The 27,995-nt window shown below is 45.3% G+C and overlaps 1 protein-coding gene across 1 annotated transcript in view; it reads left to right on the top strand.

Annotated features, from left to right (window-relative positions):
* Positions 1-27,995, top strand: part of DLG5 (discs large MAGUK scaffold protein 5) — a 181,808-nt gene that overhangs the window by 54,827 nt on the left and 98,986 nt on the right. The window contains exon 2 of the mRNA XM_010589261.3: positions 27,925-27,993. Coding sequence (XP_010587563.2) covers positions 27,925-27,993 — 69 coding nt within the window. The remainder of the gene's footprint in view (positions 1-27,924; positions 27,994-27,995) is intronic.

Here is a 27,995-nt window from a genome sequence, read left to right as displayed (position 1 = left end):
ACCAACTCGACGGCGCCTGACAACAACAGGACTATCCTGTCACATGTCCTTGCTTTAGAATTTCAAAGGAGTCCCTGTGTGGTGCAAACAGTTTATTACTATCTTCGTTATCTAGTGCTGCTGTAATAGAAATGCTACAAATGGGTGACATTAACAAACGGAAATTTATTTTCTCAAAGTTTAGGAGGCTATTGTTATTGTTGTTAGGTACCATCGAGTACGTTCGCACTCATAGTCACCCTATATACAACTCAACGAAACACTGCCTGGTCCTGCACCATCCTCACAATCGTCCTTATGCTTGAGCCCATTGTTGCAGCCTCTGTGTCAGTCCATCTTGTTGAGGGTCTTCGTCTTTTCTGCTGACCCTCTACTTTACCAAGCATGATGTCCTTCTCCAGGGACTGATCCCTCCTGACTGTATGTCCAGAGATGTGAGATGTAGTCTTGCTATCCTTGCTTCTAAGGAATATTCTGGTTGTACTTCTTCTAAGACAGATTTGTTCGTTCTTTTAGCAGTCCATGGTGTATTCAAGATTCTTTGCCAGCACCACAATTCAAAGGTATCAGTTCTTCTTAGAGCTTCCTTATTCATCCTCCAGCTTTCACATACATATGAGGTGATTGAAAACACCCTGGTTTGGGTCAGATGCACCTTAGTCTTCAAGGTGTGACATCTTTGTTTTGAGCAGTTTAAAGAGGTCTTTGCCACAGATTTGCCCAGTGCAGTGCATCTTTTGATTTCTTGACTGCTTTTACTTCATTGGGTGTTGTTTGTGGATCTAAGTAAAACGAAATCCTTGACAACTTCAGTCTTTTCTCTGTTTATCATGATGTTGCTTATTCATCCAGTTGTGAGGATTTTTGTTTTCTTTATGTTGAGGTGTATTTCATACTGAAGGCTGTGGTCTTTGATGTTTATCAGTAAGTGCTTCAACTCCTCTTCATTTTCACCACACAACGTTGTGTCATCTGCATCATGCAGATTGTTAATGAGTCTTCCTTCAATCTTGATATCCCATTTTTCTTCATATAGTCCAGTTTATGGGATTATTTGCACAGCATACAGATTGAATAGGTACGGTGAAAGGATACAACTCTGATGTACACCTTTCCTGACTTTAAACCATGCAGTATCCCCTTATTCTTTTTGATTGAGTGCCTCTTGATCTATGTACAGGTTCCTTATGAACACAATTAAGTCTTCTGGAATTCCCATCCTTTTTAATGTTATCAATAATTTGTTATGATCCACACAGCCGAATGCCTTTGCATAGTCAATAAAACACAGGTAAAGATCCTTCTGGTATTCTCTGCTTTCAGCCAGGATCCGTCTGACATCAGCTATGATATCTCAGGTTCCGCATCCTCTTCTGAATCCAGCTTGAACTTCTGAAAGTCCAAGTTCATGGTGCCAGGTCTAGGGGAAGACTTTCTGTCTGTGTCGGTTCTGGGGGAGGGTCCTCCTCTCTTCAGTTTCTGCTTCTGGGTGATCTTCATGTAGGTTGGCATCTGTCTTCCTCCCTCTCTGCTTCTTTTTTTGCTTGTTTAATTTTTTTTTTATATGTCAAAGAGATTGACTCGAGATATACCCTGCACTAGTCTTGCTTTGTTAACATAACAAAGAGACCCCATTCCCAAGTGGGATTATAACCACCGGGATGTTGTTGTTAGGTTCCCTGTCAATATACGGCTGTAGCCATTTTTGAATGACCTTTAGCAAAATTTTTCTTGTGTGTGACATTAATGATATTGTTTGATAATTTCCGCATTTGGTGGGATCACCTGTCTTGGGAATAGGTATAAATATACATCTTTTCCAGTCGGTTGGCCAGGTAGTTGTCTTCCAGATTTCTTGGCATAGATGAATGAGTACTTCCAGCGCTGCATCCATTTGTTGAAACATCTCAGTTGGTATTCCGTTAATTCCTAGAGCCTCGTTATTCACCAATGCCTTAAGTGCAGTTTGGACTTCTTCCTTCAGTACCATTGGTTCCTGCTCATATGGTACCTCCTGAAGTGGCTGAACGTCAACCGATTCTTTTTGGTTCAGTGACTCTATGTATTCCTCCCGTTGTCTTCTGATGCTTCCTGAGTCCTTTAATATTTTCCCTGTAGAATCCTTCATTATTGCCACTCAAAGCTTGAATTTTTTCTTCAGTTCTTTCAGCTTGAGAAATGCAGAGCATGTTCTTCCCTTTTGGTTTTCCATCTCCAGGTCTTTGCAAATGTCATTATAATACTTTGTCTTCTTGAGCTGCCCTTTGAAATCTTCTGTTCGGCTCTTTTACTTTATTATTTCTTCCTTTGGTTTTAGCTACTCGAGTTCAAGACTAAGTTTCAGAGTGTCTTTTGACATCCATTTTGGTCTTTTTCTTTCTTTCCTGTCTCTTTAATGACCTCTTGCTTTCTTCATGTTTGATGTCCTTCCACAGCTTGTGTGGTCTTTGCTCATTAGTGTTCAGCGTATCAAATCTATTCTTGAGATGGCCTCTAGATTCAGGTGAGGTATATTCAAGATGGTACTTTGGCTCTCATCGACTTGTTCTAATTTTCTTCAGTTTCAACTTGAGCTTGCGTGTGAGCAATCAATGGTCTGTTTTGCAGTCAGCCCCTGGCCTTGTCCTGACTGATGATTTTGAGCTTTTCCATTGTCATTTCCCACAAACGTAGTTGATCTGATTTCCTGTGTATTCTATCTGGCGAGGTCCATGTGTATAGTCACCGTTTGTATTGGTGAAAAAAGGTATTTGCAACGAAGAAGTCTTTGTTACTGCAAAATTCTATCATGCAATCTCCTGCATCGTTTCTGTCCCCAAGGCCCTATTTTCCAACTACTGGTCCTTCTTTGATTCCAACTTTCACATTCCAGTGACAGGCATAGAGGTTCGGATTTACAGTACATTTTTGGGGGATGCATTTCAATCCATAACACTAAGAGGTTGGTGGCTCGAATCTCCCAGTGGGGGATGGAAGAAAGCCCTGGTAATCTATTTCCATAAGATTGTAGCCGCTGAAAACCCTATGCTCAGCTCTACCCTGGAATACATGGGGTCACCTGGAGTCAGAATCAACTCGATGGGAAAAGGTTTGGTTTTTGGTTAAAGGTGAATTTGGAACATACTTATCTATCTTTTGAGACAATTTTAAGAGGCTCCAATGAATGAACTTAGCATGAAAAAGTGACTGACCCTTTAAAATGGCTCCTGAGGAATCAATATCACTTACTGTCTGAAAGCTCTGCCTTTAACCCCCTCCTTCTCTCACTCTGTTCATACAGGAGTTCTCGTTTCCTCTGTCGTGACCGTTTTATTGCCCCCACCCCTGACCTTGAAGCAGCTTGCTTCTTGCATATTCTTTTGTACCATTTCCTTCTCTAAGGCCTCACAGGTCATCTAGAAGGGAGAAGTCCTAATACAGACTGGGCCTATCTGAGCAGGGAGCTGCAAGAGAGAAAGGGATTGCTGCTCTGTCTTCCCATGTGGAGCCAGCCAAAGTTATTTCTTTATTGTTGACCCTTGAGGGAGGTGAGCAAATAGGCTCCGACTGCCTTTGGACTCCTAGGAATTCATGTGGATCTCCTGGCACTTCGTGTTTGCTCTGTTCTTTGCTGCTCCTGACAGCCTTCCCCACCCTGCCTCTCTCATCTTTGATGTAGTCACCCACGGACAAAAAGCTCTGAAAATGAAAGACCAAGTTGTAGACTCAGAATGTTTGCCCGCAAGGAAAACGCATGTTTGCACAGAATCCCGCCTGACAGTTTCCATTGAAACGAAGAAATTGGGGGCGCAGCAGGCCCTATGAAATATGAAAATTGGTGCTTTGCTGGGCGGAATGCTGATGGTAGCTGGGTGTGTGAGCCCTGTCCTCCTCTAGAGATCTGAATTTTCCAGATGAAAACTGCTGGCTGGCGGCTGCTGTTGCTGCAAGGGCCTGTTGCTGCCTGTGGCTCCCAGCCAGCTCATTTGCCCCTCAAGGACTCCTCTTTGTTTTTCTGAAATATGATGAAATGGACCATGCTTTTAAAAATAGATATTTTCTGGAAATGGCTTGGATGGGATTACTGGCCCAGTCAGTCTTCCTTCTGCCCCCTGAATGCCTCATCTCATCCCTGCTGACGGGACGCTGGCCAGGGCTGCTCGCAGTTTTTAAAATCTCTTTTTAGTCTTAATATTCTTTCTAAAAACATTCCCTTTAATCACTTGTTTATTTGCACAGAGGCTGGAGAATCTATAGGCGCCTTTAGCCATCTTAATTTTTTTTCCTCAAAAAATTTTTTCCTAATTACCAAAGCAATACAATGCTCATTAAAAGAAAAAGATTCCAGAAATAGATGCAGTAGAAAGCATGGTGCCTTAGTTTACTTGGGCTGCTGTAACAGAAATACCAGAGGTGCATAACTTTAGGAAAGGAAACTTACTTTCTCACAGTTTAGGAGGCTGAGTCCGAATTCAGGGCACCAGCTCTAGAAGAAGGCTCTCTGTCCTGGGCTTTGAGGGAAGGTCCTTGTCTCAGTTTCTGTAGTCCTGACATACCTCAGTTCCTTGATAATCTCCATGGGGCGTCTATCTTCCTCTCGTTTTCGCTTTCTTGTCTCTCTGTATTGCTTCCTATAACTCAGAAATGATTAGGTCTAGATGTAGTTTATAATGATATGGCCTTATCAACATAACGAAGAAAACCCTATTCCCAAATGGGATTACATTCACAGATATAGGGGTTAGGATTCCAACACAGATTTTGGGGGACACAGTTCAGTCCGTAAGACCTGGGTTCCCTTAGTCATCTGCTGGGGGCGTGATGCTGGGGGAGATAGGCTGTGTAAGACAACTCTCCTGTAGCTTACCCTGTGGCTGCTGATGGTTGAGGTGAGGCAGGAAGGGAGAAGGGGTTTAGGATTTAGAGGCAGCTCAGCAGTGAAGGGCACAGGGCTCTGGAGTGAGCAAGTCTGATTTCAAGTCTAGCTAAATGCTCTTGAGTTAGTTCTCTGACCTTTCTGGGCCTCAGGGTTCTTGTCTGTAAAATGAGGCTAATACCAGCCCCCTTCCCTGGGGTGCTGTGCATTTTAGGTAAGACATGCATCAGGCAGTTTTCACAGTGAGGGTCCCGGCTCTCATGCGTGACGCCTGTATTAGAAAGCATCCACATGGGGCCTGTTGCAGCAGGACACGCAGTCAGTAGTGGCGACCGTTTACTGTTATTCCACAGTTCCGCATAATGGCGGCCTCCGAGGATGGCCTTGGGAGCCCTGGCATGTCCAGCTGAGGGGCAGTGTGAGGGTTCAGGAAGCTCTGGGGACAGAAATGGCTGTGGAGACTGGGCTGCTTATCAGAGTCATCTTAAAAATCCAGGTCCCTGGGCTGCCCCCCTGGAGGTGCTGATTCTCTGCTGTAGGAAGGTGTTAGGGATTGAATTGTATCCCCCGAAAATGTGTGTCAGCTTGGCTAGGCCGTAATTCCCAGTGTTGTGTGATTGTCTACCATTTTGTCATGTGATGTGATTTTCCTGTGTGGTAAATCCTGCCTCTGTGATGTTAATGAGGCAGGATTAGAGGCAGTTATGTTAATAAGACAGGACTCAATCTACAAGATTAGGTTGTGTTTTGAGTCGATCTCCTTTGAGATACAAAAGAGAGAAGTGAAGGGGACCTCATACCACCAAGAAACAAGAGCCAGGAGAATAGAGAGTCAGAGAATCCTTTGGACCAGAGTCCCAGCAATGAGTAGCTCCTCAACCAGGAAAGATTGATGGCAAGGACCTTCCCCCAGAGCTCAGAGAGAAAGCCTTACCCTGGAACTGGCACCCTGAATTCAGACTTTTAGCCTCCTAGACTTTGAGAGTATAAATTTCTCTTTGTTAAAGCCATCTGCTTGTAATATTTCTATTACAATACAGCAGCGCTAGATAACCGAGACAGCAGAGGACCTGGAACTCAGCATTTTTAAAGAGCGGCTTGGGTGATTCTGTTGGGTGGCCAGGTTTGAGAGTCACTGGCCAGAAGCCACACTGGCCAACTGGTCCTCCCCTGTGGGTCCCACAGCACCAGAGTGAGGCTGCCGAGGACACCCGTGGCTTTAGTTTCTTGGCCCACAGGTGCGAGCACCCTACTGCCTTCATCCCCTGCTCTTCCACTTCCTGTCTGTCAGAGTTGTGGTTGCCTGTGGACTAGAAGTTTATCTTGATACTGTCACCAGCTCGCTCTATGACCTGGCTAGGCCATGTCCCTTCTTGACGTCTGTAAAATGTCAGAGCCACCTTAAGCTCTGAGGAGACTGAAGTTCAGCTAGAAAACACAAATCCAAAACTTAACTTCTCATGCTTTAAGTGTTTGCCTTGAACTTGGGTTTGGGGTAGTAAGCCCAGTGATCCAGGGTTGGTGGCTGCCCTCAGGGAGCTTCCAGTCCAGATGGGTGTGTACTGGGCAGTGCCCCATCTGCTCCCTGCAGATGGCCAGTGGCCTAGGGGTTAGTAGGAGACTGAGATCTTTGGGGCTGGTGCACTTTGGTCTCATTTGTTCTTCATGGTTCTGGATGGGTGGGTTTGAGGCTTTTGTTTTTTTCCCCTTGCACAAGATAGCAAAATATTTTCCCTTTTTACTCAAGATCAACTTTCTCTCCTGAGGGCTGCTTATGTGTGAATGATAGCCCACATCTTTTTTGTGCGTTTGAATTGCCTCTCTGATCTCCCCGGTTTCCTGTGGTTGACCTTGTGGTAGTTTGAAGGCAAGGCACTGTGTGAGCAGATTTTGGGCTCCTCTTTCTTCATTGGAGGAAGGACCGGGGTCTGTTTTCTGAGCACTGGAGTATAAGACAGGCTGTGCATCAAGCTGAAGGTGAATGTGAACGCTCGGACTCACTGAAATGATGTGCTTGGAAGGGGAGCATGATGGAAGGGTTTGCTGTTGGAGGAGGGTGCTTCCTGGGCATGAGGCTGAGATGCTTCATCTTTCATTGGTGAGGAAGGGGTGCCTGGCAGGTTAACCAGAGGGACACCCACTGACGGGGTGTGTCGGTGCCATGGGTCTGTAGCTCAGCATTTCTCCCCTGCTGAGTGTGACAAGGAGAACGTTCCATACCAGGTGAGCGTGTGCAACTACCCATTGGTAAAACTTTGTCCAAGGTCTCTGTGGTTTGGGGGATGGACTCTTCCTGTTCTGAAAGTCACCTTTTCCACAACCCATACAGTGCTGTGTAAGTGAGAGGTGGACCTTCCTTGATGGTGCTGCTGTACCCAAGAGGAAGGAGGTAGATAGCAAGTGTCCCAAGGCCCTTCTTGAGCCTGAAAGCCATCTGCTTTGGGCTGGGCCTCACCCAGCTCTCCCGAAGGACCAAACTCTTATTTCTATTCTATGTTTCCTAGGGCCTCGAAGAAAGAATAGATGGAAAAGGTAATTTTATTTCTCCTGAGGGTACTTTCAGTCCCAGTAATGTAATGAATGCCGGAGGAGCAGAGGGCTCAATTCCAATCAGTAATGAATTATAGTAAGCCTGCTGAGAACCTAGCACCTTGAAAGAGTGCGTTTGGAGGTGGAGGGCCTTTAGAAACCACACAGTCCAGAGATTACACCTGCCTTCCTGCTTCTCCGTGCAGATGTCACTAGTCCATCATGGGCTGCTTTCCTGGTGGGCCTAGATGTAGCCTCATGCCCTTGTTTTTTTAAATAAAAAAAATTATTGCAGTTAAAGTATGTATAAGAAAATTCACCATCTTAACCTTTTTTGTTTTTTCAATTTTTAAAAATAGCGATAAAATATATGTAACATTGCCATTTTATTTGCCATTTTAACCATTTTTAAGTGTACAACTCAACGGCATTAATTATATTCACACTGTTGTACAACCATTGCCATTATTTATTTCCAAAAAATTTTTACCCCTCCCCCCCCAAACAGAAACTCAGTACCCACTAAGTGATAACTCCCTATTCACTCCTCCCCTGCTCAGCCTCTGGTGGCCTCTAATCTACTTTCTGTCTCTCTACATTTGCCTGTTCTAGATATTTCACAGAAGTATGATCATAACAATATATGTCCTCTTGTGTCTGGGTTAAGAGCTTGACTGCCAACCAAAGGTCAGCAGTTGGAATCCACCAGCCCCTCCTTGGAAACCCTATAGGGCAGTTCTGCTCGGTCCTGTAGGGTTGCTGTGAGTTGGAATTGACTTGATGGCAATGAATTTGGTTGTTTTTATTTTTAATAGTAGCCCCACAATCTTTTAACACAATACTTCAGGCAGTTTTTTTTTTTAGGTTTTTATTGAGATAAAAATACATATAACAAATCTTTTGCCAAATCAACAATTTTTATGTACAATTCAATGATTGTGAGGGTGGCGCAGGACTGGGCAGTGGTTTGTTCTGTTGCACGTAAGGTCGCTTTAAGTTGGAACCGACAGGACGGCACCTAACAACAACAGCGTAATTCAGTGACGTGGATTATGTTCATCGTATTGTGCAGCCATCACCCCTATCTGCTCCCAAATTATTCCACCACCATTAACAAGAAACTCAGTGTCCCCCAAGCTGTGACTCCCCAGGCAGTCATTTTAAATTGAACCTCGTGCCTTTTCTGACCTAATTCAAGCTCTTCAGTTGTTGGATGAAGGAATCAAGGCTGATCAATTGCCTCACTTAATGGGCTTCCATAGCAGGACATCATTGACCTCCAGATGACCATATCAGATGTCTCTTTTCCTTCTGCTTCCCTGCATGTCCCTCAGCACTTGATGTGGCAAACCACCCTTCCTTCCTCCTGCCATCCCGTTGCCTTCTCTGACACTTCATTTTCTTGCTCCTCCTGCCTCCCTGAGTGTTCTTTCGCCATCTTTTCTGTGTCTCTCCCAGAAACTCCTATTTCTTTCCCCTGTCCTCACAGCACAAGGAGCCCTGGTGGCGCAGCAGTGGTTAAACTACTTGGCTGCTAACTGAAAGGTCAGTGGTTTGAACCCACCAGCAGCTTTTTAGGAGAAATATGTGGCAGTCTGCTTCTGTAAAGATTTACAGCCTTGGAAACGCTGTAGGGCTGTTCTACTCTGTCCTGTAGGGTCACTATAAACTGGAATTTACTCGATGGCAGAGGGTTTGGTTTTTTGGTGTCTTCGCAGGCAGTGCTTCCCAGGATTCTGCCCTATAAATGCCTAGATCAGCACTTACCACCTGGTAGCTGTTCAGTAAGTCCTCAGTCCCACCCCCCTGTTCCCCTACTTGTTTCTTCGGTGGCTTCACATTCCCAGTTGGAGACTCTGGGCGTTTCACATTCTCCAGGCTCTATGGGATGACTCCCAAATGGAATGTGTTAGCCTGAAATATTCCCTCTACCTCCAGGCTCTGGTTTCCAACTGTCAGCAGGTGTCTTCACGGGGATTTTCTTTAGCACATTCAACCAGTTGTATCTCAACACGATCTCATCGTCCCTCGTAACTAGCTCTTCCCTCTTCAATTCTCTGCTTCTTTTAACCGTATAACCTTCTTCCGGGACACCCAACCGAAAAACCCCAGCATCATTCTTGTCTTCTTCCCACTTCTGACAGTCTCTTGTGTTCTCTCTCCCCCACTCCCCCTGTACCCCCTTGACCACTGGTCCAGGAGCTCTTGCAGTGGCTGCAAGAGCCTTCTAGCTATTCTCTTTACTTCCAGGTCCTCCCTCTTTCCTTCTTTCTTGTTCATGGTTGCTGGAGACAGCTTCCTGCGGGTCATCCCTGCTTACTTACTTCTGTGCTCAGACATCTCAGGTATTCTTGAATTCTAAGGTGAAGAAGCTCAGGCTTTGGTTTATGTTGTTGCTGTTGTTAGGTGCTGTCAAGTCGGTCCAATTCATCGCGACCCATGTACTATAGAACGAAACACTGCCTGGTCCTGCGCCATCCTCACAGTTGTTGTTACCCTTGAGCCCATTGTTGCAGCCACTGTGTCAATCCACCTCGTTGAGGGTCTTCCTCTTTTCCGCTGACCCTGTACTTTGCCAAGGATGATGTCCTTCTTCAGGGACTGATCCCTCCTGACAACATGTCCAAAGTATGTAAGACGCAGTTTCGCCATCCTTGTTTCTAAGGAGCATCCTTGTTCTACTACTTCCAAGACAGATTTGTTCGTTCTTTGGCAGTCCATGGTATATTCAGTATTCTTCGCCAACACCACAATTCAAAGGCGTTAATTCTCCTTCAGCCGTCCTTAATCATTGTCCAGCTTTCACATGCATATGAAGCAATTGAAAATTCCATGGCTTGGGTCAGGCGCACCTTAGTATTCAAGGTGACATCTTTGCTCTTCAACACTTTGAAGAGGTCCTTTACAGCAGATTTGCCCAATGTGATGCGTCTTTTGATTTCTTGACTCTTGCTTCTATGGCTGTTGATTGTGGATCCAAGTAAAATGAAATCCTTGACAACTTCAATCTTTTCTCCGTTTATCATGATGTTGCTCATTGGTCCAGTTGTGAGGATTTTTGTTTTCTTTACGTTGAGGTGCAATCCATACCGAAGACTATGGTCTTTGATCTTCATTAGTAAGTGCTTCAAGTCCTCTTCACTTTCAGCAAGCAAGGTTGTGTCATGTGCATAACGCAGGTTGTTAATGAGTCTTCCTCCAATCCCGATGCCCCATTCTTCTTCATATAGTCCAGCTTCTGGATTGTTTGCCCAGCATACAGATTGAATAGGTATGGTGAAAGAATACAACCCTGGCACACACCTTTCCTGACTTTAAACCAATCGGTATCCCCTTGTTCTATCCAAACAACTGCCTCTTGATCTATGTAAAGGTTCCTCATGAGCACAATTAAGTGCTCTGGAATTCCCATTCTTCTCAATGTTATCCGTAATTTGTTATGATCCACACAGTCACATGCCTTTGCATAGTCAATAAAACACAGGTAAAGATCCTTCTGGTATTCTCTGCTTTCAGCCAGGATCCATCTGACATCAGCAATGATATCCCTGGTTCCACATCCACTTCTGAATCCGGCCTGAATTTCTGGCAGTTCCCTGTTGATGTACTGCTGCAGCTGTTTTTGAATGATCTTCATAAAATTTTACTTGCGTGTGATATTAATGATGTTGTTCTATAATTTCCATATTTGGTTGGATCACCTTTCTTGGGAATAGGTATAAATATGGATCTGTTCTAGTCGGTTGGCCAGGTAGCTCTCTTCCAGATTTCTTGGCACAGACAAGTGAGCACCTCCAGCGCTGCATCCGTTTGTTGAAACATCTCAGTTGATATTCCATCAATTCCTGGAGCCTTGTTTGTCGCCAATGCCTTCAGAGCAGCTTGGACTTCTTCCTTCAGTACCATCGGTTCCTGATCATATGCCACCTCTTGAAATGGTTGAACACTGACTAATTCTTTTTGTTGTAATGACTCTGCATATTCCTTCCATCTTCTTTTGATGCTTCCTGTGTCGTTTCATAGTTTCCCCATAGAATCCTTCACTATTGCAACTTGAGGCTTGAATTTCTTCTTCTGTTTTTTCTGCTTGAGAAATGCCAAGAATGTTCTTCCCTTTTGGTTTTCTATCTCCATCTCTTTGCACATGTCATTATAATACTTTACTTTGTTTTCTTGACCTGCCCTTTGAAACCTTCTGTTCAGTTCTTTCACTTCATCGTTTCTTCCATTTGCTTTAGCTGCTCAACGTTTGAGAGCAAGTTTCAAAGCCTCCTCTGACATCCATCTTGGGCTCTTCTTTCTTTCCTGTCTTTTCGATGACATCTTGCTTTCTTCATGTTTGGTGTCCTTGATACCATTCCACAACTCATGTGGTCTTCGGTCATTAGTGTTCAACGTGTCAAATCTATTCTTGAGGTGGTCTCTAAATTCAGGTGGGATATGCTGAAGATTGTATTTTGGCTCTTGTGGACTTGCTCTGCTTTTCTTCAGTTTCACCTCGAACTTGCATGTGAGCAATTGATGGTCTGTTCCACAGTCAGCCCCATCCTTGTTCTGACTGATGATACTGAGCTTTTCCATCATCTCTTTCCAAAGAGGTAGTCGATTTGATTCCTTTGTATTCCATCTGGCAAGGTCCACGTGTATAGTCGCCGTTTATGTTGGTGAAAGAAGGTATTTGCAATGAAGAAGTCATTGGTCTTGCAAAATTCTATCATTGGATCTCTGGCATTGTTTCTGTCACCAAGGCCATATTTTTCAACTACTGATCCTTCTTCTTTGTTTCCAACTTCGCGTTAAAGTCACTAGTAATTATCAATGCATCTTGATTGCATGTTCAATCAATTTCAGACTGCAGCAGCTGATAAAAATCTTCTATTTCTTTATCTTTGGCCTTAGTGGTTGGTGTGTAAATTTGAATAATAATCAAATTAAATGGTCTTCCTTGTAGGCGTATGGATATTATCCTATCACTGACAGTGTTGTACTTCAGAATAGATCTTGAAATGTTCTTTTTGATGATGAATGCCACACCATTCCTCAAGTTGTCATTCCTAGCATAGTAGACTGTATGATTGTCCGATTCAAAATGGCCAATAGCAGTCCATTTCAGCTCACCAATGCCTAGGATATCAATGTTTATGCATTCCATTTCATTTTTTGACAATTTCCAATTTTCCTAGATTCATACTTCATACATTCTAATTATTAATGGATGTTTGCAGCTGTTTCTTCTCACCTTGAGTCATGTCTCATCAGCAAATGAAGGTCCCGGAAGCTTTACTCCATCCACATCATTAAAATCGACTCCACTTTGAGGAGGCAGCTCTTCCCCAGACATCTTTTGAACGCCTTCCAACCTGGAGGGCTCATCTTCTGGCACTATATCAGTGTTCCACTGCTATTCATAAGGTTTTCACTGGCTGATTCTTTTCAGAAGTAGACTGCTGGGTCCTTCTTCCTAGTCTGGAAGCTCAGCGAAAACCTGTCCTCCATGGGTGACCCTTCTGGTATCTGAATACCGGTGGCGTAGCTTCCAGCATCACAGCAACATGCAAGCCCCCACAGCACAACAAACTGACAGACACCTTTGGTCTATAGGAGCTAAAATTATCGTAGGATTGAGTGGAGCCTGGTGGGGGGTTTGAACCACGTATGGGTCAAAGACTTAAGTAAACAGTGGTTCCGAAACCTTATTACCTTATTCCATTGCCTGCTACCTTCTGACCTGGGGTGGAGATATTTCTCTAGCTTGTTTCAGAGACTGTACTTGTTTCCCCTGTGTGGACCTGAAGAAGTTGATGGCTGGAGGAGTGATGGGGCTGGGGTGTGGGTTTGAAGCCAAGACCAGAAGATGAGGCTGGCATCTCAAGATGTGCAGCAGAGATGATGGGAACCCATCTTCTTCAAGCTTCCCAGCGTTAGAAAGGATAGCTCTGGCCACAGTGTTAAATGCTGGCCTGTAAGCCACTCCTGGCACACCTGCTATCAGAGTTACTGACCCCGTGAATTGTGGCTCCTCTCCTCACCTGAGCATCATCATCGAGCAGGGGGATGGCAGCTCACATTCTCTGCTGTTAGTAAGAGTTGTGTTTGCATTTGGACCCACCACTTAGCTTTGTGGTCTTGGCCAAGCTACTCAATCTCTCTCAGCCTAGGGTTGTTAGGAGGATTAAATGAAATAATTCATATAAATGGTGCCTTTCCTATGACAAGTGCTCAGTAAATGTCAGCTGCAGAGTATAGTAGTAAGTTCAAGAAAAACTTGAGCCATGACTTGTAAGATGTCTAGTAAACACTGGAGTCTCTTCCTGGACTTACTTCCATCAGTTTCCTTGATACCCAGGGAAGTTCAGGTTTAGGTAGAGTGCAGGTACAGTTTATCTCAGGAGTCAGGAGGGCTGTGTGTCTGTCTTTACCATTAGATAGCCGGGGTATATCAGGCTGTTCTCTAAGCCCCTGACCACATGCTGTTGTGTTCATTTTCTTTACTTGGACTCTTGGCTCTTCTCCTACCCCACTTACTACTCCTCTGTCTTCTTGGTTGCTTCTTCTTCTCATCCTTCAACTCTGAATGTTCAGGGTTCAGTTCTTGGACCTCTTCTCTGCCTTCCCTATCACTCTCCCTCCTTGGGTGATCTCATCAAGTCTCCTTGCTTTAAATACCAAGCATATGCTGACATTCCCAAATTATATCTCTATTCCCAACCTTGTCCCTGAACCTCAAACCCATACATTCAGCTGCATACCTGGCACCTCCACTTGGGTGTCTTTAGGCACCTCAGATGTAATCCGGCCAAACGTGAACTCAGACCCCCAGCTCCTCCACCCAACTGTTCCTTCGGCAGTCTTCTCCATCTCAGTGAATGACCAGGCCCATTCTTCCAGTTACCAGGCCAAGAACCTTGGTGCCATCCTTGGCTTCTCTTTCTTTCCTGTTCCACATTTACTGTGTTGGCAGACCCTTTCAGCTCTACCTCCAAAATACTCCCCCAAATCCAGCCACTTCTCACCAGTCCCGCTATTGTCACACTGGATCAAGTCACTAGCGTCACTGCCTTAGATTACTGCAGTTGCTGTCCTGCTGGTTTCCACCGTGCCCTACCTGTAGACAACATTCAGCTAACATCCAGCGATCCCGTTAAAATGTGAGTCAGATCACGTCTCTCCTCTACTCTAAACCTTCCAGGGGTTTTCCACACATGGAATAAAGCCCAGCGCCCTCACTGTGGCCCACGAGGCCCCACATGAGCCAGCCCTGCTCTCCCCCTGCATCCCCCGGCCGTTCACTCCACCCTGATCACATTGGCCTCCTTGCTGTTTCTTAAGCTCACCCCAGGGGCTTTGCATTTGCTGTTTGTCTGCCTGGAACCGTTTTCCTCCAACATTCTTTGTTTTCTTCAGATCTCTGCTCAAATGTGACCTTCCCAGAGAGGCCTCCACTGACCACTGTACCTAAAATAGCCACTTCTCCTCCCCTTACTCCATCATCCCCCATTTTACCCTGCTGGATTTTTCTTCATAGCCCTTATCAGCTGACACAGTGTGTGTTTGTTTACTGGTTTATTTCACGCACACGCACGTGCTCGTGTGAGTGCCGTGAGGGTGGGGACTAACTGTCTTGATCTCTGATGCATCTCCAGGACTTGGAACAGTGCTCAGTAAGCATTTGGTGGATGATTGGGCTCAGGCTTCCTAGAGCAGACTTGCCCATCAAGGAGTGGTGTCTTGCCGAGAGCTATCCTTGTCTGAGAGGGCTGGCTGCCTAAGGCCCTATCGTGAGCACTGGAGGAGAAGGTCGATGCAGGGTTTGTAGGACACTGAGCCCATGGCAGCACTCCTCTTGGTTCTGTTTGAATCAAGAATCAGTCAGGGAGGCTTTGGATGGCTTGGAAGTGGCCACAGCTGGGCAGAACAGTGGACGGAGAGAGAAGAAGGAAACCAAGGAACAGGGCTATGTCCAGAGAGGAGAATACTTATGAGAGGAAGAGCTTTAACTGTCTGAGGTGGGTGGTATCAGGAGAAACACAGGTGACATAATAAAGAACTGAACACCAGCAACACCTTCCAGAAGCCAAGGGAAGGCTGAGCGGTCATCTGCCAGGCCCACTTTGTAGTCTGGGCTCTGTGGAGGCTGCTGTACGTTCTGCCTTCCTTAGAAGGGTGCAGGCAGGGTCAGGGAGTGATAATGAGAGCTAGTGTCGGTGGATTGCTAGCTGTGTTCTAAGGGCTGTATGTACCCTTTCTCATTTAGTCCTCATCAGTTCAGACTCTTGGTGACCCCGTGCATGTCAGAGTAGAACTGTGTGCTCCATTGGGTTTTCAGTGGCTGAGTTTTTGGACGTAGATTGCCAGGCCTTTCTTCTAAGGTGCCTCTAGGTAACCATTTGCACCATCCAGGCACTCCTTAGTCCTCATAACCTACCATTATTCTTCTTGTTACACAGACAATGAAACAAGGCACAGAAAGTTTAAGAAACTTGGTCCCACTCACACAGCTGGCAAGTGGTAGGTTGAAGCCCAGGTGATATGGCCTCAGAGCCTGAGCCTGGAACAGTACCGTCTTAGTTATCTAGTGCTGCTGTAATAGAAGTACCACAAATGGATGGCGTTAACAAAGAGAAATTCATTTTCTCACAGTCTAGTAGGCTACAAGTCCAAATTAAGGGCATCAGCTCCAGGGGAAGGCTTTCTCTCTTTGTTGGCTCTGGAGGAAGGTCCTTGTCATCAGTCTTCCCTCGGTTGAGAAGCTTCTCAGGGCAGGGACCCCGGGTCCAAAGGATGGGCTATTCTCCTGGCTCTTGTTTCTTGGTAGTATGAGGTCCCCATTGTCTCTCTGCTTGCTTCTTTCTTTCATATCTCAAAAGAGAATGGCTCAAGACACAATCCAATCTTGTAGATTGAGCCCTGCTTCATTAACATAACTGCCACTAATCTCATCTCATCAGCATCCTAGAGGTAGGATTTACAACACATAGGAAAATCACATCAGATGACAAAATGGTGGACAATCACACAACACTGGGAATCACAGCCTAGCCAAGTTGACAGATATTTTTTGGTGACACCATTCAGTCCATGACAAGTGCCCTGAGGTGATAAGTATCAGTGAGCTACGTAGTACAGCATATGAGTGAGGGAGGCCGCCCTTGGGACCAGAACCAGGAACTGTGGTGCCAGCTGCCTTTCAGAGACCTACTGCCTGTCTGTAGCGTCTTCTGTTGCCTAAAAAAAAAGGGAGGTTTATTCCAGCAGACGTGCCCCACACAGGGTGCCTGGCTGGAGCATAGGGGGTGCTGGCTGCCCCTGCTGTTTGTGCAGCTCGGGTTCCTCCCCTTCCTCTGTGTGTCTTCTTTGCCACTTTGCAGGGGCATGAGCTGTACCGAGGATGACAGGACACTGCTCTGCAGCTGCTCCTCCACCTCTCATCTGTGTTCCTCTTTTTGGGGGTGCCGGTCAGATGTGGCCGTGACCATTGATAATGACCCTGTCTTCTGATATACTTGCATTTTAGTAGGGAACTCTTTTTTTTCAATTGTTGTAAGGATATATATACACAACATTTGCCAATTCAAAACTTTTCAGGTGTACAATTTAGTGATCTCAATTACATTAATCTTATGCAACCTTCACCATAATTGTTGCCAAATTTCCCATCACCATAAACAAACTTTCTGCTTCCTAAGCAGTGACTCTAGTAGGGTGCTCTTGAAGCCTGTTCCAATCTTGTCCCCCACCCTTGAGGGCATAAATGATGGCTCAGCTGCCCTTTGGTGAGTTAATCAGACTCTGCTTTGGGCCCCCTTTCTGTCCTTTCTGCATGCAAAACTGTCACCCAACCTGGGCAGGAGGTGACAGCAGAAAGCAGGGCTTGTTTTTGGTGATAAAAGCCAGAGCCGAGATCTGGTCCCATCTGACGCTGGGTTGATGGTCCCAGCTCCCCACACTGCTCCCCTTCCTTTACCCCTGTCCTGGAGCCCAGGACCTCTAAGAGGGAAAAGACAAGGAGGGGTAGCTTTCGTCAGACACACGCTTTGTGCTGATCCGAAAGCCTCCTTGTCGTAGCTAATGAGGGAAAGCCAGCTTTCTGCCTGCTGACTGTTTTTACCTTTGGACATTCAGCAGTCCTCCGTCTTTCCTTCTTCATGTGCCAGGAAAAAAGCCAGTCCAACATTTGGTGGTACAGAATGATTAATTTGGGTGTGTGTGTTTTTATTTTCTCTCCCTTTTCATATTTTTGACTTGGGGCATTTTAGGCAGGGTGGAGTGTGTGTGAGGGTGGGCACAGATGGTGAAATGGACATCTGAGGGTTTCCTCAGGATCAGGTAGTTCAGTGCCTTTGTTTGTAGATGACCCCAAGAGTTCAACGAGAAAGACTTACGGAGGTTCTTCTTCAGGCCGCCCCATGTGGACTCCATGTGCACACCTCAGACGTTAGCTGACCGGTCACCTGGGCGTGAAGACCCCCATTCACCTTTTCCTTTTTAAATTTTATCATGGTAAAATATATATAACAAAACATTTGTCATTTTAACCATTTTTGTATGTATAATTCAGTGGCATTAATTACAGTCACCATGTTATACAGCCCTCACCCTATTCACCTTTTAGAGATAGACCCATTTAGAGAATGACCTGAGGTAGAGATAGACCCGTTTAGAGAATGACCTGGGGTAGAGATAGACCCATTTAGAGAATGACCTGAAAAGGGGGAAAATGGCATCATTACTATGCTGTCTGAGCAGTTTGAGTGTTCTTGTTCTAAAACTTTGCTGAGAACACGACAGGTGTATCTCGGTTGAGAAAACTAAGACCTAATGAACTTGATACTTTGAGGGGTGGGTCTTCGCCCAGCCCAGGGATAGCCGGTGGCACCCTCTATGTGACCACGTCCCTGCTGCATGTTTCCCCACCCGAAGGTGGGCATGTGGGATGTGTAGCACAGGACTTCTTGATGAACACACCAGGCTCTGTGGCCACTTGACTCCCAGGACTGAGGGTAACCCCACACCTCCCTGAAATGCCGGGCCTCCAGGTGTGGTCTCAGCATTCGTAGCCTCAGGCCGTGCTTAGAGGAAGGACCTCGGAGACTTTGGGATGAGGCCATGGCTCTAGTGAATATACTTTTACAAGAGGGCTTCACTTTTTATTTCTTTTAAAGTTTTTATTGTGGTGAAATAATATGTAACATAACATTTCAACCACTTCTGCGTGTTCATGTCAGTGGCATTTCACCATGTTGTACAACAATCACTACTGTCATTACCCGTAACAAATGTGTACCGCGTAAGCAATACCCCGCATTTCTCCCTCCCACTTACCTGACCCAGACCAGACCCTTTGCCGTCGAGTGGATTCTGGCTCATAGCAGCCCTGTAGGACAGAGCAGAACTGCCCCACAGAGTTTCCAAGGAACGCCTGGTGGATTCAAACTGCCGACCTTTTAGTTAGCAGCCATAGCACTTGACCACTACGCCACCAGGGTTTCTTAGGTAACCACTAATGAACTTTGGTCTCTAGGAATTTGCCTGTATTTCATATAAGTGGAGTCAGACAATATTTGTCCTTTTTTGTCTGACTTATTTCAAAATAATGTTTTCATGGCTCACCACGTCATAGCGTGCATCAGAGCGTCGTCTCTCTTTATGGCTGAGTAATAGTCCGTTGTGTGGCCAGACCATGTTTTGTTTATCTCTTCACCTGTGGACGAACTCTTGCGTTGTTTCCACCTTTGGGCTATTGTGAATAGTGCTGCACTGATCGTTGGTGTATAAGCGTCTGTTAGCATCCCTGCTTTCAAGTCTTTTGGGTATATCCCTAGGAATGGAATTGCTGGGTCATAAGGTAGTTCTGTGTGTAACTTTTAGAAGTCACTAAGTTGTTTCCATAGCAGCTATACCATTTTACACTCCCACCAGCAGTGGGCTTCTTAGCAGCCGTAGGAGCTCACCCTTCTGACGTCCTGGAGGTCCTCAGAAGCAGGGAGGCGCACTGTTGCAAGAGGTGACCAGCGCGTGTACTTTTTCACCCTCTCACCTCCTCACCTCTGCAGCTTGTGAAATCTAGTGATTCTTCAGGGAGGGTTGGCCTGCCCCGTGGGACCTTGCCGTACACCTAGTACAGGCATGGGGTTGGGGTGGGCAGGAGATGGCAGAGCAAGTCAGGGGCCACAAAGCCACGCTCCTCCCCTCTCTTCTCATTTTTAGTCCCGATTCCTGGCTCAACTCAGAATCTCTGTTGGGCTTCTTCTCAGTGTAGGAAGGAGAGTAGGGAGAATTCACTCCCACCCCAAGAGCCGGGAGGCCCTGGGGCGAGCCTGCCCTGCCCTGCCACTTCTCACGTGCACAGGGGCCAGGTTCTCCCTGTTACTTCCATTCCAGCTGAGCTGGTTTCTCCTGTGCTTCTCCAAGTGCACCGTCCTCCAGGCCTGCTCCTGGCCCTTTCTTGGTGAAGTCTTCCCTGACTGCTCCTGTACCTTTAAGCCGGGGGCAGGATTGTTTGTAACAGTTAAGAGCACAAGCTCTGGGGTAGACTGTTGGGGTTGGTATCTCCTGTTGGCCCTGTGTTACTTAATTTTTCTAATCCTCAGTTTCCTCTTCTGTAAAATGGGCCTAAAGGCAGTCTCAGGGTTGTTATGGGAATTAAATGAGAGTGCTTGCAAAGTGCTCAGCACAGTCCTGGTACATCTTAATAAAAACCAAAAAACCTAAACCTGTTGCCGTTGAGTTGTTTCCACCTCATAGCGACCCTAATATTAAAAAAAAAATTAGCTGCTGGAATTATTACTGTCATCCGTGGACTGTTTGACCTCGTCACTCTAGTGCAGCTTTCCATTCGGTGATCAAAGGATGGAGAACGGCCAAGGTGGAAGGGCCCTCAGCATGGTCTGGTTTGACAGTAACAACAGGGGCACACTTAGAGCGCTGTTTCAGGCACTCGTCCTATATTAACTCAGTTGACCCTTGCAACATCTCTATGAGGTGGGTTCTTCTGTTACCCCATTTTACAAATGAGCAAATGGGGGCACAGAGAGGCTAAGTGACTTACCAAAGGGCACTCAGCCAGTAAGTGGCAGAGTTGGGAGTTGAGCCCAGGTAAGCTGGCTCCAGTGTCCCTGTTCTGGTCACTACAATGCTCTGCCTCATTGTATAGGCTCAGAGAGGAGAGGGGACTTCCCCAAAGTGTCACAGGCCCTGGCTTGTCTTCTTTCCACCAGAGCTGGCCCAGTGCCTTGCGGGGCTCTGGGCACGTGTCAGGAGCCTGACAGACATATGTGGGGACAGGAATAATCTGGGTGCCACGGTCACCCTGAGTATCGGATGGGGTTCCTCATGGTGTGTGCTGGGGGAGGGTAGCGGATGGGGCAAGTGCCCTGGTGGTGAGTGTCCCTGGGGGCCAGTGGCACCTCCCTGTTCTATCTCCACAGATCCTGGGGGAAAGCAGCTTTCCCTTCCTTCTTCTTCCCAGGTGCTGGGGATGGGTGGGGGGGCATGTCCTCCCGGTGACCCTCTGGTCAGTGTGGCCAGCGAGCTGACTTCTAGAGGACAGGGAGAGCTCTGTGTGCTGGGTCAAGGCTGGAACAAGTCCCTTCAGCCAGGCCTGAGCTTCAGTGGGAGGAAACGTGAGTCACCAGGGCCTTAAGAGGCTCCAGGTGAATGAAGTGTGTGTTAAGGGATGTGCCCTCATCTCTCTTGGGCCTGGCAGGGTGCGGGAAGGGGCCCGGGAGGGCTGGGGTGTCCTTTGTTCGCATGAATGGTTTTACTGGAAGTTCTTTTGAAGTGGTCTCTGTGACCCAATGTAGGCCATATAGAACCAATTTAATCCCTTCTGACAGTCCTGTTTAAAGACAGAACACCTACTCAAGCCCCTAGTCCGCTTCAGTCCAGGCTAAACACCCTCAGGTTCTTCAGTGATGCCTCAGAAAATTCGATCATGAGGCCGCCGGCCATTTCTGGCCACTGTCCTAGTCTTACCATTACCCAGGTCCTTTTTTCTTGCTTTCTTCTTGGCACTTTTGTCTCTCTCTTTTTTTAAAATTTTAGGCAAAACTTTATAGTGCTCATTACTTTTTCATTGAAAATTTTATACACAAATTGTTTTGTGTTGTTAGCTGCAATGCCCGCAATGTGTCAGCAGCACTCTCTTCCCCTTTCCTGTTCCACCCTGGGGTCCTCAGTGTCCATTCATCCAGTTTTCCTGTCCCTTCCCACCTTCTCGTCTTTGCTTTGGGGCAGGCGTTGCCCATTTGGTCTCGTACACTTGATTGAACTAAGAAGCATGTTCTTCATGTTGTGTTATTGTTTGTTTTATTGGCCCGTCTAATCTCTGGACTTGGGGAGTGGCTTCAGCTCTGAGTTAGCAGGTTTTGGAGGGGGCATAGTCTGTTGGGGGGGTGCCTCCAGTCACTGTTACACCAGTAAGTCTGGTTGTTTTTTTTTTAATTTGAATTTTGTTCTACACTTTTTTTCCTGGCTCTGCCTGGGACTCTCTACTGTGGTCCCCATCAGAGCAGTCTGGTCTGTGGTGGTGACGCGGCACCATCCAGTTGTGGGCTCAGGTGAAGCTGGTGGAGGCTGTGGTTCATGTGCTCCACAAGTTCTTTGGGCTCATATTTTCCTTGTGTCTTTGTCTTCATTCTCCTTCTTTCTGAACATGCTGGGACCAATAGATGTATCTCAGATGGCTGCTGGCAAGCTTTTAAGAACCCAGACGCTACTTACCAAAGTGAGATGTGTGCCAGTTGACCTAGATGTCCTTGAGACCACGGTCCCAGCCCTCAGCCCCGGTAACTTGGTCCCTCAAGATGTTTGGATGTGTCTAGGAAGCTTCTGTGACTTTGCTGTGGTCAAGTTGTGCTGATGTCCGCTATATTGTGTGTTGTCTTTCCCCTCACCAAAGTTAACGATTGTTTACTGTGTAGTTAGTGATTTCCCCTCCCCATACCTTCCCTCCCACGTAACCATCAAAGATTGTTTTTTTCTGTATGTAAACCTTTTCTTGGGTTTTTGTAATAGTGGTTTCATACAGTATTTGTCCTTTCATGATTGACTTACTTCATTTAGCATGATGCCCTGCAGATTTATTGATGTTGTGAGATGTTTCCTGGATTCAGCATCGTTCTTTATCGTTGTGTAGTATTCCAGTGTGTGTATGTATCATAATTTGTCTCTTCATCTGTTGATGGGCACTTAGGTTGTTTCCATCTTTTTGCTGTTGTGAATAATGTTGCAGTGAACATGGGTGTGCATATGTCTATTCGTGTGATGATTTTTATTTCTCAAGGATATGTTCCTAGGAGTGGGATTGCAGGAACATATGGTATTTCTATTTCCAGCTTTTTAAGGAGGCACCATATCATTTTCCATGGTGGTTGTACCATTTTACGCTCCCACCAGGAGTGTGTAAGAGTTAGAGTCTCCCCACAACCTCTCCGACATTGGTTATTTTCTGTTTTTTTGATTAATGCCAGGAATGTTGGGGTGAGATGGTATCTCATTGTCGTTTTGGTTTGCATTTCTCTAATAGCTAATGATTTGGAGGATTTCCTCATGTGTCTGTTAGCCAGCTGAATGTCTTCTTTGGTGAAGTGTCTGTTCATATCTTTTGCCCATTTTTTAATTGGGTTATTTGTCTATTTGTTGTTGAAGCATTGAAGTATTCTATAGATTTTAGAGATTAGACCCTTGTCGGATAGGTCATGGCCAATTTTTTTTCCCCAGACTGTAGATTCTCGTTCAGTGAACGTCGTGGTTAATATTCAGGAGTTCCCGGTTATCTAGTTTATCTTCTGGTGTTTGTGCATCGTTAATTGTAGTCTGTATTATATGCCACGCATTAGAGCTTCTAGCGTTGTCCTTATTTTTTTCTTCCATGATCTCTATCATTTTAAATTTTATATTTAGCTTTTTGATCCATTTTGAGTTACTTTTTGGGTATGATGTGAGGTATGGGTCCTGTTTCATTTTTTTACTGATGAACATCCAGTTTTGCCAGCACCGTTTATTAAAAAGATTTCCTTTTCCCCATTTAATGGACTTTGGTCTTTGTCAAAGATCACCTGACCGTAGGTGGATAGATTAACATCTGGGTTCTGGATTCTGTTCTGTTGGTCTATGTGTCTGTCTTTGTACCAGTACCAGGCTGTTTTGAGTACTGTGGCTGTATAGTAGGTTCTGAGATCAGGTAAAGTACTGTTGGTATTTGGATCAGGATTGCATTATATTTGCAGTGGACATTTTTACAATGTTGAGTCTTCCTATCCATGAACATGATATGTTTTTCCATTTATGTAAGTCTCTTTTGAGTCAGGGTTGTATCCTTTCACCATACTTACTCAATCTGTATGCTGAGCAAATAATCAGAGAAGCTGGACTGTATGAAGAAGAATGGGGCATCAGGATTGGAGAAAGACTCATTAACAACCTGAGATATGCAGATGACACAACTTCTTTGCTGAAAGTGAAGAGGACTTGAAGCACTTCCAGACGAAGACCAAAGACTACAACCTTCAGTATGGATTACAAATTAACATAAAGGAAACAAAAATCCTCACAACTGGACCAATAAGCAACATCATGATAAACAGAGACAAGATCAAAGTTGTCAAGGATTCCATTTTACCTGAATCCACAATCAATGCTCATGGAAACAGCAGTCAAGAAATCAAATGACACATTGCATTGGGCAAATCTGCTGCAAAAGACCTCTTTAAAGTGTTAAAAAGCAAAGATGTCACTTTAAGGACTGAGGTGCACCTGACCCAAGCCATGGCATTTTCATCGTCTCATGTGCATGCAAAAGCTGGACAAATAATAAAGAAGACCGAAGAAGAGTTGATGCCTTTGAATTATGGTGTTGGTGAAGAATATTGAATATACTAGGGACTATCAGAAGAACCAACAAATCTGTCTTGGAAGAAGTACAGCAGAATGCTCCTTAGAAGCGAGGATGGCGAGACTTCGTCTTACATACTTTGTACATGTTATCTGGAGGGACCAGTCCCTGGAGAAGGACATCGTGCTTGGTAAAGTAGAGGGTCAGCAAAAAAGAGGAAGAGCCTCAACGCGATGGATTGACACAGTGGCTGCAGCAGTGGGCTCAAGCAGAACAACAATTGTGAAGATGGTGCAAGACCAGGCAGCGTTTCGTTCTGTTGCACACAGGGTTGTTATGAGCTGGAAGCGACTCGACAGTGCCTAATAACAACAACAAAGATCTTTTTGGTTTCTTGCAATAGTGTTTTGTAGTTTTCTTGTATAGGTCTTTTCACATCCCTGGTTAGATTTATTCCTAAGTATTTTATCTTTTTAGAGGCTATTATAAATGGCTTTGTTTTCCTGATTTCCTTTTCGAAGTTCTCTTTGTTGGTGTGTAGGAATCCAACTAATGTTTGTATGTTCATCTTGTATCTTGGCACTCTGCTGAATCTTCTATTAGTTCCAGGAGTTTCCTTGTGGAATCTTTAAGGGTGTCTTTGTATTGGATCATATCATGTAGGAATAGGGATTGTTTCACTTCTTCCTTTCAATTTGGATGCCCTTTCTTTCTTTTCTCTAGCTAGGACTTCTAGCACAGTGTTAAATTGGAATGATCGTAAAGCGTATCCTCACCTTGTTCCCGTTCTCAGGGAATGCTTTCAGCCTCCGTTGAGAATGTTGCTGGATGTTGGTTTTGTATACCAAAAACAAAAACAAACAAAAAAACCCAAACTCCTTACTGTTCAGTTGATTTTGACTCATAGTGACCCTGTAGGACAGAGTAGAACTGCCCGTAGGGTTTCCAAGGAACAGCTGGTGGATTCAAACTGCCAACCTTCTGGTTAGGTGAGCTCTTAACCACTACGCCACCAGGGCTCCTGGTTTTGCAGGGCTCCTGGTTTTGTATAAAAAAAAAAAAAAAAAATTTTTTTTTTTTTTTTTTAGTTTTGTATAGATGCTCTTTATTATGTTGAGGAATTTCCCTTCTGTTCCTGTGTTTTAAGTTTTTGTCAGGAATGGGTGTTGGACTTTATCAAATGCCTTTTCTGTGTTGATCGAAATGACCATGTGATTCTTTTCTTTTGTTCTATTTATGTGGTGGATTTCGTTGACCAATTTTCTAATGTTGAACCATCCTTACGTACCTGGTATGAATCTCACTTGGTCGTGGTGTGTTATTTTTTTGATATGATGCTGAATTCTATTTGTTGAGAATTTTTGCATCTGTATTTATGGGAGATAATGGCCTTTAAATGGCCTATAATTTTCTTTTTTTGTGGTACCTTTACCTGGCTTTGGTATCAGGGTTCTGCTGGCTTCACAGAATGAATTTGGGGGTGTTCTCTCCTTTTCTATGCTCTGAAATAGTTTTAGTAGTACTTGTGTGAACTCTTCTTTGAATGTTTGGCAGAATTCTCCAGTGAAGCTGTCTGGTCCAGGGCTTTTTTTTTGTTGGGAGTTTTTTTCTATTACCTCTTCAGTCTCACCTCTAGTTATGGGTCTGTTCAGATTTTCTATCTCAGTTTATGTTAGTTTAGGTAGGTAGTGTGCTTGTAGAAATTTGCCCATTTCCTCTACCCAGACCCAGTGCCGTCGAGTAGATTCTGACTCATAGCGACCCTATATGACAGAGTAGAACTGCCCCACAGAGTTTCCAAGGAGTGCCTGGCAGATTTGAACTGCCGACCCTTTGATTAGCAGCCGTAGCACTTAACCACTACGCCGCCAGGGTTTCCCCCATTTCCTCTAGGTTCTCAAATTTCTTGGAGAACAATTTTTCACAGTATTCTGTTATGATCCGTTTTATTTACGTTGGGTCCGTTGTAATGTTCCCCATCTCATTTCTTATTTGAGTTATTTGCTTCCTTTCTTTTGTCAGTTTGGCCAGTGGTTTATCGATTTTGTTGATCTTTTCAAGGAAGCCACATTTGGCCTTGTTTGTCTTTTCTCTATTTCATTTATTTCTCCTCTAGCCTTTATTATTTCCATTCTTCTGGTGGCTGTGGGCTTCTTTTACTGTTTGTTTGAGTTGTAGGGCTAACATTTCGATTTTGGCCTTGTCTCTTTTTTTGATGGCGTGAGTATCACCTCACCTGCACCTTAGAGTTAGGCTCTCTCTCTGTCCCCCCGATGGGTTACCCTGCAAGGTCTCTTCTTTCTTTTGGGGTCTCCCTTGTTCCCCTTGCACTATCCCCTTTCTTTCTGCAGGTCTCCCCATCTTTTGATGATCTTCCCCCCCTCAGATTCTCCTCCCTTTGAGTCTCCCTCCCCCTCTTCCTCCCATCTCTTCATCTCTCTTCTTTCCCTTCTGAAGCTGTCCAGAGTTGACATGGAAGAGAACCCCTTAAGTTTGGCTCCCACATTTCTCTTCTCATTAGTTTTTGGCAGCCTTCTGTCCTTAAAGCCCTAAGGCTTGCTGAAAGGCTTTATTGCAGAAAGCCCACCTCTGGCTCACCCACTTTGTCTGGTAAATACACCCTTTCCTTGCCTAGTTCTTTTGGTTCTAAGTACAAAACATGCATTTTCCCCATTGTCTGATTTTTTGACCCATGATCTCTGCATGTTGTGCTTTTTTCGACTCCCAATTTAGTCTGTCATTTGGTTTGGCTTCCCTCTTAATTTTGTGTCACCTGTAGTCTAGGTAGTCTGGATAGGCAAAGCACACCTTCTCTCTCTAAAACCACTAATCAATGAAGTAATGTAAGTGCTGAAATGGAACAGGGAAAGGTCCTCATAAATCATCTGGTTGACCCCTTCATTGTGTAGACCAGGAAACCGAGTTCCAGCAAACTGAAGGTAGTTGCACAGCAGGACCCAGCGACTCATACGTGGGCATAGCTGGGTTCAAAAGTTTGGTTTCCTGATTCTGAGGTTTTCCTAGATGCCAGGTAGGTAATATCCTGGCTTGGAGGAAAATATTTGAATTCAAACCAACCCGTCGTGGGTTGTGTGTCCACAGGCCAGGAGTTAACAACATTAAATGTTGACCAAAAAAAAAAAAAAGCACACACCACTTCCTGGCTTTGGTGATGGTGTAATTGCTCATAATTTTATGAATAGCTTAAATAAGAGGGCAGACACTGGCGAGATTACTAAGGCCTCAGCTTGAATACAGTTAGGATGTAAGAGCAGGACAGTCTGGCACAAAGAACAAATGGTTCTGTTGATGTTTCATCTGTGCTCTGTTACCCTCTGCATGGGAGCCAAAGTCATCCTGATACAAATCTGCAGGAAATCCCCTGGCCCCCTTCTAACCTGGGGCATGTTCCTTCCTTGCTAAGCCTTTCCCCAGATCTCCCAACAAGGAGCTAGCTACCTGGTTCCAAGCTCCACCTCTGCCTGGCGGTGAGTCCTCCAGAGCAGTAGCATGGTGGACCGGAGAGGCGGAGGGCCTTGCAGAAGCACCAAGACCAGACCTTGCTGCCTGCACCTTCTCTGCCAGCCCCTTGAGCCTGAGAATCTGTCCCTGGTACAGTGCTGGTTTCCGTGGCCCCGTGTTAACCGAGGATAGACAAGTGATCCCTTTGGAATTAGTAACAAATGGTCTCCCCTTCTGTCCCCAGGCTCCACCTACAGCGTCTTGTCCATCATGCCCTCAGACTCCGAAAGCAGTGGTTCCCTCAGCAGTGTGGGT

This window comes from Loxodonta africana, chromosome 16 (genome assembly GCF_030014295.1).
Source record: "Loxodonta africana isolate mLoxAfr1 chromosome 16, mLoxAfr1.hap2, whole genome shotgun sequence".
Taxonomy (NCBI): Eukaryota; Metazoa; Chordata; class Mammalia; order Proboscidea; family Elephantidae; genus Loxodonta; species Loxodonta africana.
Note: the sequence above shows the minus strand (reverse complement) of the source record. Positions and strands in the feature narration are given on the sequence as shown.